Genomic DNA, 14,852 nt, shown 5'->3' with positions numbered 1-14,852 from the left:
TAGATGCAACAAGCTTAAAATTTAAGTTTTTGGAGAAACCATATTAATATACATATGCATACACCGTTATGCGATTTCCGAGGGAGCAATATGTGCAATTATGAACGAGTGCTCAAAAACTTTTTACGCCGAGTTAATGCTTTTCTCGAATTTTTCTCTTGAGCACTGACATCAATGTTCATAAAATAAATTTTTGGGATTAGAATCTGTTATTGCAATTCTGATAATTTAGGAACATCTGTATATTTACTTTTTTTTTTTTTTAGGATATTATGGATAGCCATTGTTCTAATCTTTTTGGTATCTACTCTGGCAATTCTTTCATTATCAAATGACAGATCTGTTAGAAAATCGATGATTTTTGTGACTGATTCAATAAACTACCCAATTTGGAATTTTCCTTTTCCTGCTGTTACCATTTGCAGTTTCAATAAAATCTCGAAGCAGCGCTCGTTGAATTATGCTGAGCTCATGTAAGTTTTCATTACTGAAATATAACTACATACTGAATAATTTTTTTCAAAATTAATTTTTTTTTCAATTTCAATTCATTCAATAAGAAAAATGTCACAAAATCCAAGAGCAATAGCCCAAAAATTTGTATTTCCATCTATTACAATCACCTAATTCATGATGATGTCAATATCCAAGTTTGAGCAATGTGCCTAGGCTAAAGCCTCTATTGATTTTCTCAGAGTGAACACTACACAAAAAAAAACGAGATATTAGCATTTTCTAATTTCTAATTCTATGATGTACGACCATAATCTTTGTTATCGAATTACATAGAGTATATCCCCCATAACGTTTTTAATTCACCCATTGAAAGCATTTTTGAATGAAATTATTTTCAATTTGTGAATTTTAGAATTTTGTTGCATAGTGTTATCTTTAAGTGGCCAAGAGCTAAAGAATTGCTTATATTTACTCTACTAAATAAATTTTTTAATTGTTAAAAATTCCATGAAGGAATTAGAATGTATTTAATCTTTGGATCACTCATTTGAGAACAAAAAGCATACACAGGGTGAGTCGGGAGGAACGGGTCAAACCCCAGGAGCGTATTGTACACGTGAAAATAATTAAAAAAAAACATTATGTTATTATACGTTTCACATTTGTTTTTGAGATACAGTGTGTTAGTTAAAATTTTTTTTGAGTTTTTCTCTTATACAGTATCTACACTTCACAAGATATTTTACTGAAATTAAATATTATCATTGATAGTTCATGTGACATGTCAATTTCGATAGCAAATCCACAAGGTGATATTTGATCATGTGACATGTCAATTTCGATAGCAAATCCACAAGGTGATATTTTCTCTGAAACACTGTCCATTGTTTTCCTCGAGGGAAAACTCCAGGAGTTTATCAGTAGGAAGGTATCAATAAGAATTTTCCTTTGATCAATTTTTTGAACTTGTAACCCATTAGTTTTATGAGGTGTTGTTTTGATTTATGTAAATTCAGATGATTTTTGATCAAATTCTATACAGGCTGATATATTCATTGCGTTTGATTTTGGTAACAATCAAATCATTCAATGATTCTATGAAGGTGAAATCGCATTGCACATGTTTCCTTCCACTAATAATCCAGGCTGCAATAACTTGCTTCTTTTTTCTAACAGTACTGGGATAAATACTCAAAGTAACTAATCAAGGTGTTCAAAATTGATACAACTCTTTAGTTTCACATTTTCTTTGATTAAAACCATCTCTGATTAAAACCAATAACACAAACAAACTGAACTGTATATAACCTTCTGTCAATGACATTTCTAATGCCAACCCGAAATCTACTATTTAAAATATCACTGAATGACCCAATACCAACTTTCGATTTTCCACAGCCACCCGGATGTCAATAATTCCTGAACGGACTATAGTTTCATCGATTCACCTCGTCCGATTAGACTATTTATTATTCCTCATGTGATGAATAATAACATATTACATCATATACCATATAAATTTCAGCGTAAAACATTTATTATTATTTCTAAGAGCACATCTCAGCTAATATTCTAAATCAATGTTTACTGTTATTTCTAGACCAAATAAATTAGGTTTGAGTGTGGCCGAAATAGGACAACTTTTCGAGTTATTAGGACAGCTCTATTACAACTCCGAAAATATCAAGGAGACTCGAACAGAAGAATATTTACAACTACTTCAATTATTGGATCATAACAAGATAGAAATAAATCTACTGCTCAGGTCTTTGTCACCTTCCTGCAGCAAAATTTTAACGAGATGTAGATGGAAAGGAGAAGACAAGAATTGCGATATGGTTTTCGAGAAAATAATTACCTCTGAAGGATATTGTTGTTCCTTCAATTATTATGCGCCAAAAGATCATGAATTTGGCGGGTGAGTAGTGTATCCTTTAGAGAATTATTTGTTTTGTAGGAGTGATGAAAATGGAATTTCAATTAACAAATTACAAAAAATATGAGAATTTCCTCATAGAATACGTAATGAATTCATAAATGTTTTGCAGTGAAACTGAAAATTAATTTTCACTCCTCTACATTCTAATTAATTAAATAATATTTAGCCTCTGTGAGATGCACATCATTGTATTGTGTATTTTCGATAAATAAATAAATAAATAAATGAATAAAAAGTTATAATATGCATTCGAGGTGCATTCAATTCTCTGGGAATTATGTCCGTATTAATAATCTAATTTATATATTTTCAGCAATTTTTTGGACCGACGCATTCACCATTTTGTATCGAACGTAGAGTATTATGGAATACGATCCAATTTTTTGTCTGGGATTTCATGAAACTCGAACATTTCTGTTGAGCGAGAATGCCAAGTTGAAATTATGATCTATGAATTGAATTGCTCAACAAGAATCGAACATTTTTTAGCATTATACAGGGTGTTTCATTATAAACTGAATTATTATCGCGTAAATGACACCGGGAGAATCATTCTTGCATTATAAAATATACTTCATTATCGAAGCATAAACAAGATACAGGGTGTTCAATGTAATTTCTGAGCAATACTCTATTGAATGTGGTAAGCTATGTGAAAGAAAGTTATGATTTATGGTCACATCAGAGTATTTTTGCTTTCAGAAAAGGTGAAGAACTCTGAGAAAATTAAAAAATGGCGCATAAACGTGATTTTTTTTTCGGTTTTCAAATTCAATTTCATTTTTCGAATGAACTCAATTTTCTGAGAATTTCTGTGAATAAAATTTGGTTATAAATCAAACAGAAATTCTTTTTTACATGCCTACAGCGAAAAAAAATTCATCAGAAACTGTTACAGTTGTACGATGGTAGATTTTTTTTATGAATGAATATCAGAACAGAATCGAAAAATTTCACAGGGTTCATTAAAGCCATACAAATTTGTCCTTCGGTCCTGTAACATGTTACAACCGACCTTGAGGAGTTATCTGTGGAATGTAAATTTGATCTAATCCAAAGATATTAATGGCCTGAATGAAGTTACGGTCGCATATTTTTCGATTCTGTTTTCATATTCGTCTTAGGTATGAAAAGTACATTCTTGAAACATTCCAACAATTTCGGGTGAAACTTTATTTTCGCTGTAGAGCTGTAAAAAAAAATTTACAACGAAAAAAAATTAAGAACATTGCAGGTTTTCCGCCATTTTGATTTTTTTTTCATAGTTCGTCACCTTTTCTAAATTAAGCATTCAAAAATACTCTACAGAAATTGTTACTACAAAAGTTATACAACTGACCTCACAAAATAGAATGTTTCTCAAAAAAGCACGCTGTATCTCGCTTATGCTTCGAAAATGAAGTATATGTCAATAGAGAAAAATGATTCTCAAGGATATCTGCACGATTATATTTTTCCAGTTCATGATAAAATAATCATCTGAATATCAGATATGCCTAATTTATCATGTCGTTATTATGTCTGATATTGTATTTAATATGGAGGCATTTATGAGGTACTTTTAAGGTACAGAAATCATATTACTCTTAACAAGTAGATCTGATGTAGCTATAAGTTAGCCGGAAGCGAATATATAGTATGTTATTCCAAATACATATATCCTTTCAATTGACTCTGAAATTTGAATATCATGTTCTTTTTTCATATGTATGCAGAAAGCTCTATTCTGCTAGATCTCCTCCCAAGCCAAGAAGAGTGTCTGCTTGTGGTCCTACAACTTCATTAGAACTACTGATTGATAATGATCCTGAAGATTATCATTCTGTTGATACCCTAGGGTTTGGCAATAAGGTATGAATTATTCATATGATTTTCCACCTAGATTATTCTTTTCTCCATACGAAAATGGAATTCAAAAATTGAGTTGAAGTTTTTTATGACTGGATCTTCTGTATAAACCTTCCCTATTGCTTGAATCAGACTAAGTTAATAAATAACAATCACTATTTTCTGTGGGCATTCATGAATATAGTAAAAAATTAGGGCATGCCATACAGCATATTGCTAGGCGAAATGAACATAATATCTTTAACTTTGATATCATCGATGTTTTGATTATTTTAAGAACCTTAAAGTGAAAGCCAAAAATTTGTGTATTCGGGTCAAATGAGATGTAATAGTGTTGTACATTCCTAAACACTAGTTTCTTAGAGATTTAATTATAACTGTGCATGGACATTATTCGAAAATTATTGAAGATAAAATTATAAATGGAAATATATCCGATAATCAATGAAGAAGAAAATATTCAAGTGGCAGTTCAGTGTGCCATTTATCAATAGACTTTTTTGATAAGGTATTCAATGAAGTGTTTTGGGATGATTTCGCTTTTCGAAATATTTTATTTTCATATGTTGGTACTCGTGACTTTCCTGCTATGGATTTATCTATTTTTTCCTACAACTGTTACAAAAAACAATATACAAACCGAATATATATACAATCACTCGTCCTAACGGGCTCGTGATTTTATCAATCGGTTTGTTTTCATGTTTTTGCCAAATAAACAAGTTTTCGTGGAAAAGAAAAAATTATCGATAATATTTGAAGCACTCGTGGTATTACCTTTGTTTATTTTTTTCACATGTCAAAATCTGACATTTTGGAGATTTCAACTAATAGCAAACATTATTCCAGCCAATCATTCGGGATTATATTGATAATACTACCTCCTTATCGATAATACCTTGTTTAAACGTTTTCCACGAAAACTTGTTTATTTGAGGCAAAAACATTCAAACAAACCGATTGATAGATAAAATCACTCGTCCTAACGGACTTGTGATTTTATCTATATTCGGTTTGCCAAATAAACAAGTTTTCGTGGAAAAGAAAAAATTATCGATAATATTTGAAGCACTCGTGGTATTACTTTTGATTATTTCATTCAGTGCAATTAATTATCAATCACTTTGACAACATGATTGTGTTTGACAACTTCATTCCAAATAAATTTCAAAATGTCAAGTTTTGACCATGCGTATGTTCAAAGTATGACAAAGTATAAATGCGCTAATCAAACAGAAAAATTCCCAGAAATACAACATACAGTCACAAATATATTTGAGGAATATTTAGGTATTTTTACGCGAACGCTGATATAAATTGAATGAACAAGGAAGCTTAGAAGAATTGACGTTGCAACTAAAAGTTTGAGCGGTCAATATGAAAAAGAAAGAAGGAACCGAATATAAGGAAGCAACGGAGAAAAAGAATGTGGAACGTTAGGTGCAAACTAGATGACTATAATGACTATAACATTATGATTAACCCGTTCAACAATATAGTTAAATCAGCCCGAAAAGCCCACGATGCAATGGTTATGGATCATCTATAGTAGAGAACAGCAATGAATCTAATGTTAAGTTAAATTTTGAAAGTCACAAATTTTTTTCTCAAAAAATTTTCCGTCGAATCTCCCTCGGGAATTGACAATTGCTTCATCAATTTATGACAAATTTCTCAAGCATGTAGTAACGAGCTTTTGATTGTCATAAAATTATCTCATCGATTATCAATGTCCTAGGGATATTATTACTGAGACCACCCCTGAAAAAAAAACTGACATGCTCGGGAAGTTTTTTGAGATTATATATTTTCCATCCGTTGAGACTTCTCGTCCCTTTTAAATGTGACATGATATGGCATATAGAATTTGAATTTCAATTTGAAGAGTCCCAGTATCGATCCCTTCGGAACTCCCGAAGGAATTCCAAATTCCCTAGAAACCGCTCTTTTTAGAATAAACCGATGATAAAACAAACATATCATAACTTCAACCCGAACTATGTGGATCATTAGATCGACCACCATAGCAATATATTCGAAATATAATACAAAGAAAAAGTGTTAATTCCTCTTATGTTTACAGATTATGATACATAATTCCTACGATTATCCCGATTGGAGTGATCAATCTCTCCTTCTCGGCATGAAGGTTATGGCCCAGCTAGGGATGAATCCCACTCTAACACACTCATCTAGTGATTTGAGATCTCTCAGCGTTAAAGAAAGAGGCTGTTACTATAAAGATGAATTTCCGTTACAGAATTTCGGATATTACACTTACCAGAATTGCCTGACTGAGTGTCGGATGAATTTATCCCGATATTATTGTGGATGTATCCCAGTTATTTATTTAAACGAACAGGGTAAATCGAAGATGATCGCTACGGATAGAGTTTATTTCATTGCTGTTATTTTCCAGGCAATGCAGGGGATTACACAATTTGCTCTTTGAGGGATATCGAGTGTTTGAGTAAATTCAGACGTGAGTAACCTTAGTGTTGGTTGATTATAAATAGTTATTGATATTTTTAAATCAATTTTCATTGCTCCTCCAAGATATAAGTATGGATGAGTTCAGTATGACGTCAACAATTATTTTGAATAGCAGGTAGGGGAAAGTATTGTACCTAGGGACACTTTTTACAAATTAATTTTTAAAAATTAATTGAATGAATTTATTGAAAAATAATAAAATGTGGACGGTTGATCATACATTTGTAAAGCTTATTCGAAAATGCAATTTTTCCAACTTATATATTTATCACTCTTTCAGCACTTTTTTTGTCTATATACAAGTGTCCGGAGGTACAACCGGTCTGTTGTACCTACGGACTTGAGCAGTTATACCTTGGGACACTAAGTGAAATACATTTACAACCAGAATATAATATAAAAACAAAAATACTTCCTAATATTCGAAAGGTTTATTGAAGAAACGAACTGCAAATGATACATAGACTACCCTAAATTGATTTTAGCAAATGATACTGGAAAGATAAATGTATTTGATAGCCGAGAGGATGAACCTGCTTTACGTGGTTGAGGAAGTTTTTGTACAATGTCGCTGATGTTAGTTGTATATTCTACTTCATCTTCAACTGTAAATGTGTAGCCATATGTGAAGGAATATGCTTTCTTTAGATATTTTACTTGGAATTCTGTTTCGTCCACCTTTCCAGAAATTGTGGCTACAAAATATCCTGACTGTTTTTTTCCTTTTAAGTGCACCAAAATGAAATTACCTTCCTGAAGGTCATCTGGGGTAAATTGAATGGAATCAATTTCTACTTCTGACAAGGAAGCATCATCTGAATAACTGCTGTCACTCCTAATCTCAAAATCAATCTGATCTTCCTCTGACGACGTTTCTTCGATATTTAACTTCCGTTTTACTGTCTTTGTTCTTTGCATTTCCTTTTTACGCTTTTTTTCCATAGCTTTTGTCTTATCTTCCTTTATTTCATTAAGTCCGGGGGATCGGTAAGGACGCGAGCCCTTCCTTTTTTGCGCCCTCTTGAAGCATTTCCTTTGCGCGGCGGAGCTTTCGGAATGGGACAAACCTCCCCTTCCTTTAGCCAAAGCATTTTTGTATGATTCAAAGAAAGCAGCTACTGTTTCTTTATTGAATGCAGTCGCTCTAGCCAAACTTGTACCCTCAGGTTTTCTTAGTGACAGGAATGCAGAATGTCTGCTTCTAAAACCTCTGAGCCAATTATCTCCTGCTTCTTTTTTCTCATCCCACTGAGTAGGATATTTTTTTTTATTTTGCATTGCATATTCAGATGCCAATTTTTTAACGTTGGCCAAACTCAAGCCATAATGCATTCGAGCAGCTGTTTTTAAATAGTTTACCAGCTCCGTTTCCTCGGCTTCGTTGAAAACCTGCTTGACTTTGTAATTCGGATTATATACAAAATCATTTTGGCCTGATTTTTTGAAAATTTCAATGTGTCTTGCTAATGCAGACTTTGCAATTCCAAATTGGCTTGCGGCAGCACGGATCGAAAGATTTGAATTTATAACTTCTCGAACAGCATTCTCTACATTAACTTTTAAAGGTCCTGGCCTTCTATTTTTTTCTTTACTTCTTGGCATGATGACTGATGAGTTCCTGAAACAAAACATCACAATAATGTTGTACCTGGGGACGGCCCCAGGTACAACAAAATATGTGTCCCTAGGTACAACAAGGAGAGTTCTTTTCTAAAAACAGTCAAACAAGTAGTTAGACATAACAAATATAATAGTTTCATTAATGGATTAGGAAACTAACATTACGATAAATAGCACCGTAAAATCAGTAATGTTAACAATCAAATTGATTATATGTAAAACAAACGAAGTGGCCGGTAAAAATACTTATGTTGGACGTCGAAAACTTCTAAATCACTTGAAACACCTGTTGACACTTCACGGACATGCGTATAACTAAATAATAGAACAGTGTTGCCGATTTGTTTTGTGGATCTGAGGTTTGTCTGATATTTTGCTTGGCGGTAATTTAGACTGTCCCTAGGTACAACCGTCCCTAGGTACAGCACTTTCCCCTACATAGTCGTACAACTTCGCTACAGCCGTTTTTTCGATATTCGAGGCTTTATTGTAAAAAACTCGTTATATATTAAGATTCAAAGTATTATCCATCGCTGGTCACTACTTCTTTCCATCTATCGGGCAGCATAAAAAAATGGACATTTTTTGAAACGATCCACGAATCCATCCAATTTTTTACTTCTTCATAAGTGATGATCAGCTAGGCCGTTTGCCATTGATCGAAACAAGTAATCGCCTGTGATTATTTCAGTCGGTTTTAACAACTCATAATACACTACGGCTAGATGGTCCCACTAAATACTGAGCTTGACCTTGGAACCGTGAATATTCGGTTTGGCCGGCGACGTGGAAGCATGACCGGGATATCCCCTTGATTTTCTGCGCTTATCGTAATGAACCTCTTTTTCATCTCTAGTCACAATGCGATGCAGAAACCCCTTCCGTCTTTTCTTTCGAGCAGCTGTTCACAAGCAAACAAACGCCGTTCAACATCTCTCGGCTTCAACTCGTAAGGCACCCAAGTTCCTGTTTCTGAATCATTCCCATGACTCTCAGGCGTTTTGATATAGTTTGTTGCTGCGTGACTCCCAATGATCCTGCCAATTCTGGTTGTATTTGACACGAGTCTTGATCAAGTAATGCCTCTAATTCTGCATCTTTGAAAATCCTTCCCTCTTCCACCGCTATGCTGGTTGTCGACGTCAAAATCACCGTTCTTGAAGTGTTGAAACTACTCTCTGCACGTTTTATCACTAAAAGCATTCGATGAGTCTTAGCCTCTAATTCCCTCATATTGAAGCAGAATGATTTTATGATGCAGACACATATCGATTGATATTGCGATGGCATTATGTTCACAAATACCTTAGCTTATTGTATGACATCTACGATCTATTTATTTACTGTCATTTATTGCAAAACAGCGGTACCGAAGTTGTACACCTAATAATTGATATCAAAGATTTAGTATAAAACAAATATCAATCAATAAATATGATAAATATACAATAACACACACAATATACAAAGATAATAAATCAAATTGAAGCTGTTATGTTAGAAATTACAGCTTTTATATAGGACTAAATGAACTTGGTAAGTTTGTATACCACAGTTTCACCTAATTTAATGTATTATCTTTGTACGAGGCGTGTATCTAAAGTAAGGTCTCCAAGGCCATTATCGCCGCAAGTAGCGCTAGATGAAATCCGGCAACACTGTTGTATACGTAAGGCCCACCTCCACCAATCGACACCTGGTGGAGCTCATTAGGACGCTCAGTCTTGACGTAGCAGCCATTTGCAATGGAAGTGTCGGTTGTCGCTCCCGCCAGGTGCGAGTTACGTTCAGTCATTAAGTTTTTGCACTAAACAAAAACTCCACCTATAGAAATTCATTGTCAATTAGAAGAAGTGTATGGATGTGAAAAACGTTCGAAAATGGTATAGAGAATTTTCTGCTGGCCGACTAAACGTTCACGACGAGGTGCGCAGTGGCAGGCCGTCACACTCGGACGAAACAGTGCGGAAAGTTGAGGCGCTTGTGCTGAAAGATCGCAGGTTGACTCTCAATGAGTTGGCCGAAAAACTCCAAGATGTGTACAGTAGAGACTATTCATTCAATTTTGGTGAATAACCTGCAATATCGAAAATTTTCATGAAGCGGTCATTTCGTTCTAGCGCGAGGCGGCGGGATCGTGGTTCGAGGAGGGGATACAAAAGTCTGTCGTACGAATGAGGAAGCTTTACAGCAATGTACAAAACATAGTGAATAAATGTTATTTAATGTGAAAAAAAATAAATGGAGACGTTACTTAAAATACACGCCTCGTATATTGCGTGTGTTATTGTCTATTTATCATATTTATTGATTGATATTTGTTTTATACAATAATTTATCTAGATTGCATCATTTTGTATTCATGCAATTAATGATTGTTTTTTGCTGTCATTCTGATTGTTTTATTGATTGTACCGATGAATATTTGTATCTTTCTTGTATACAGCTTTGAAAAAGTTTGATTATACGGACGAAACGTCAACATTAGTTCAACTTGGTCTTGTTCTTCACCACGTGTCCTATCTTCTGTAAAAGTACTCAGCATATCTATTTTATTTCGAATCACGAAAGCACTACAACTTCCAACTGCTTGTTTTATAATACATTTGAAGTGAACTCAAAATTGACAAAAGCTTTCACTGATACTTAGTAGCTTGAATATTCTCCACCCCTTAGAGGTAGATTTCCTTTATATGAAACAGCATATAGGAATATTTTGGAAAGATCGTGATATTGTTGACTGAAAGAATGAAACAGATATTATTTCTTTCCATTTGTTACAGCCTTCATTCGGAGTTCTGTGCCAGGAGTCGAAATCGAAGCGGACAACTCCACTGATTTCGTTATAGATATCAGCAAAAGACCTTGCGACTGCCTACCGGAGTGTGCCTCGCCAATTTATGATTTTCAAGTTTCTTCATCATTTTTAGAAACGAGGTATTCACCTTCTATCGAGCATTATGGGTTGTAGTGAGTAGATATTCGTTAATCTTATCGGACAATTCAAACATTTGAATTTTTTTTAAAGTCATGGAATAGATCTAGACAATCACTCTGTGGTGAGAGTATTTTTCAACGATTTGGTTGGAACGAGGTATCGTAGGATTGTTCTTGGCAACTGGCAAACTTTTCTTGGTGAGTTTCTACTTCCAAATATCGTAGGTAATGATAGATATTTTCAACTAATATTGAGATAGTTTCAATATAGGAAGTTCCTGGGAAACTTGATGGAAAACATTTAATTCAGCTATCTTTTCCGACGATTTCCATGATGAAGTTAGGGCCGATATCTATATCATACTTTTTCGATTAACTACACATGATGTGCATATATTTCAACAGTAGATTCTCGAGGTCCTTTTTATTTTTTTCTGATTCGGCCTAAATATATTGCTACTTCATAATGAAGTATGCACCCCTAAGGAAACCCCCTACTAAATATTTTCGTTGACAAATTGAAAAACATAAAATACTAAAATGACAAAAAATTCCCTTCAGATTAATAGCTTTCAACTTTAAGGAGTTATGTGGATTCTTCGATTTTCTGATATTTTTACCAAATGGAAAGGTCAAATAATGATGAAACTGGAAGATACAAACGAGATTTTGTGTTCAAAGATGATTCATCACATCAATGAAAAACTATATTCCAAAAATCATTTCTTTGGATAGAACTATTTGCGAGGTATAACTGAAAAATATTTTTTTGTGCATTTGCAACAACCTGTATCTTTTTGACCTAGCCGAATCGAAACAAATGATAAAATCTCAGGAATCTCTTTTGAAATAGATATACAAATCAAACACTCACCTTATATACACTGACATCACTTCAGTGCTTTTCTCTTAAATTCGAAATTGGTTCCGATATCAACACCCAAATTCGCACTTTATTATATTTCGCTTCTCTATGGTTCTGATTATGCGATTGACATAAAATTGGGCACGATATTTAAAACTATTATTTCACATCAAAATTGAAATTTCCATTTGGATCGAATCTGCAGTTTTGAAATTTGTAGGAACACGAAAGTTCGAACAGCTCAACTTTAATTGCTCATAAACACAATTCGTTCGAGATCCTAATCTACCATGAAAATGTAAAATTTCTAAGTCCTTTCATTCGAAAGTTGTACATTATATAATATGACCCTATCGTTCGAGACCCTTTCTGTCTAAATATTCGAAAATTATTGATATTGTGATGAAATGCTAGAGCGGACAAGACAAGGTATTTAGACTGCATCGTAATATACAGTGTGACTGGTGACGTAAGGAACAACGGCTCAGTGGAGATCATGCCCTCAAGCTGAATGAGGATTAAGAGTTAAAATATGAAAAAGGGATATTGGTTTCAGAGATATATGATGATTTATGAAAAAATATTAAAACTAAGAACTCTCATATTTTCTTAAAAATGGAAAAATTTCCTTATTCATAAATTGTTGTGAATGATTTTTTTTGTAGTTTTAATTTAGAAACTACCAACCAGGTGCTCATGATATGCAATAGAGTGACTAAATTTTTTTTCTTGAAAACAAAGCTTGATATGAAGAAAATGCAAAAGAACAAAAAGTTGTTTTTTTAGAGGTGAAATCTAGAAGAATTGAAAAAAAAAACCACAAAAAAGTTAGCGGCTAACTTTTTTTTTGCTGTTTTATTGGTTGTTGTGCCCACTGAGAAACCTCTGGACCTAATAATTTCAGATCTAGCCAAGGCTAAATAAACGCCTTATTACTTTGAATAACTTTACCAAATTTTAACAAAATCGGTTCAAGAATGATCACGAAGATTTATAAATAACTACAGTTTTTCTCTCCCTGTATCTCAGAATCGAAGCAACTCCTGACATTTATTCGTTATACTTTTGTTTCTTAAAACGAACTAACAAATCACACTCTGAAGTTTCGACCTTATACCTATTCAGAATGTGCCTATATTTCTTTGTATGTAAGGATTAAATCAGTTCAAACTTTTAGGATGCAAAAACACTCGATAAGTATATTAAGTATAAATATTGATATGAAAAATTTTCATGTGAGATCTCTTATAATTCGCGAGAACTGAATGAATAACTTTTTGTGTTAAAATATCTGAATGATTGATAGCACAAAAACACAATAACTTATTTGTATTCGAAATTTTCAGCTTTTTATGGTGGTATCCTGGGGCTCTTCTTAGGATTCAGTTTTATTGCAGGTATAGAATTCATCTACTTTTTTACAGTGAAACTTTTCATAGAATTCGGAAATAAAAAGAACATGGAAAAAAGGAAACAAAAGATGAAGAAACGGATTTTGCATGATAATGACAAAGTGAGAAAAATTCACGTCTTGAACAGAAAAAGTTTGGGTTTTACTGGTGAGACGAAGGATAACAGTTACCTTGATATATATTTGGAATGAAAAGTATATTCGAAATATTGAGATACTTATGTATATGTATAAAAATATTTGACTTACATGATGGTTTATTATTTCCTCTTATCTCATTTTGTATCTGAAATACTAAATCTTATCTCTCACTCTTTAGCGAAATGGATATGCAAATCAACATTTACAATTGAACTGAAAAAATCTTTTGGTTCACATTGAAAAACAGTATCTTTAAGTTAGCCTACTGTTGTCCTCGAATGAAAGTTAATGAAATGAATATACAGGGTGTAACTTTGTGAATTCAGTTGCAATTGTATTTCTAGACAAAAAAGTATAAATTTTTATCAAAAAGATTAATAAAATAGTGAAGGTTTTGGCACATTGATGTCATTATTTCGATATTTATATTAGATTGCCTCCATCAAGTTGATTTATTTGTCTTTTATAACTAATAAATATTGTTCTACATCATTTGAAATCAGCGTTATATGTTATCTGTAAATTTATTCGAGAACTCTCTGGTAGAAATTAAGTGTTCACCTTTTATTGTCGATTGGACTCTACGATTTTGAACCTTTCAATTATTTTGTCTTAACGGCTCTTTTAGTTTACTGCATTTCATAAGGTAGGTATAAAAGTTCATATTTGAAAAGAGTAATCTGCAGATTATCGGAAATAATTCAAAGTGGAATCCTACATCACCGATTGAAAACTCGCACTTTTTGTAATTACCCTCAATGGAGAGAATTCTCCATTATCTATCTCGATATCTCATAGGAGCACTTCTTCTAAGGTTCTGAACATAATAACATTCATCTCAGTGTGCAAGACAGGTTCACCGTTACTTACATCAATCTGGAAAGCTGAAGATTCTTTTCTATCGGAAAAGAAGGTTCTCTAAACCATCGATCCGAATCAGCAGAGCATAAATTTCCATTTATGCAGGCAGTCGATTCTCAATAGGCTCTACAAAGTTCTCCAGACTTAGTTCCTAGAACATCCATGGAATTCTCAATTTGCCCACATGTCTTGCAACTTGATTTAATTTGCCAGTGCTTCTGGAGTAATTTTATAGAGTTTATAATAGATCAGTGAGAATTCGATCGAGATATTGAAGTAAA

General features: G+C 33.3%; 1 protein-coding gene across 1 annotated transcript; it reads left to right on the top strand.

Moving 5' to 3' along the window:
- Positions 1–273: 273 nt before the first annotated feature.
- Positions 274–13,800, top strand: LOC123677996 (sodium channel protein Nach-like). The gene is made up of 8 exons (XM_045614753.1): positions 274–473; positions 2,057–2,374; positions 4,111–4,246; positions 6,327–6,606; positions 6,663–6,725; positions 11,140–11,326; positions 11,385–11,491; positions 13,505–13,800. Exons 1-8 carry the CDS (start codon positions 355–357, stop codon positions 13,759–13,761), a joined length of 1,467 nt encoding a protein of 488 aa, XP_045470709.1. The 5' UTR covers positions 274–354; the 3' UTR covers positions 13,762–13,800.
- Positions 13,801–14,852: the final 1,052 nt, after the last annotated feature.

Source organism: Harmonia axyridis, chromosome 4, assembly GCF_914767665.1.
Source record: "Harmonia axyridis chromosome 4, icHarAxyr1.1, whole genome shotgun sequence".
NCBI lineage: Eukaryota > Metazoa > Arthropoda > Insecta > Coleoptera > Coccinellidae > Harmonia > Harmonia axyridis.
Note: the sequence above shows the minus strand (reverse complement) of the source record. Positions and strands in the feature narration are given on the sequence as shown.

Bases quoted from the DNA above. Each gene is read 5' to 3' on its own strand.
- LOC123677996 (XM_045614753.1), top strand. From the start codon at position 355: ATGATTTTTGTGACTGATTCAATAAACTACCCAATTTGGAATTTTCCT. The intron at 4,247-6,326 runs GTATGAATTATT...TTATGTTTACAG, and splicing joins CCCTAGGGTTTGGCAATAAG to ATTATGATACATAATTCCTA. The intron at 11,492-13,504 runs GTGAGTTTCTAC...CGAAATTTTCAG, and splicing joins CAACTGGCAAACTTTTCTTG to CTTTTTATGGTGGTATCCTG.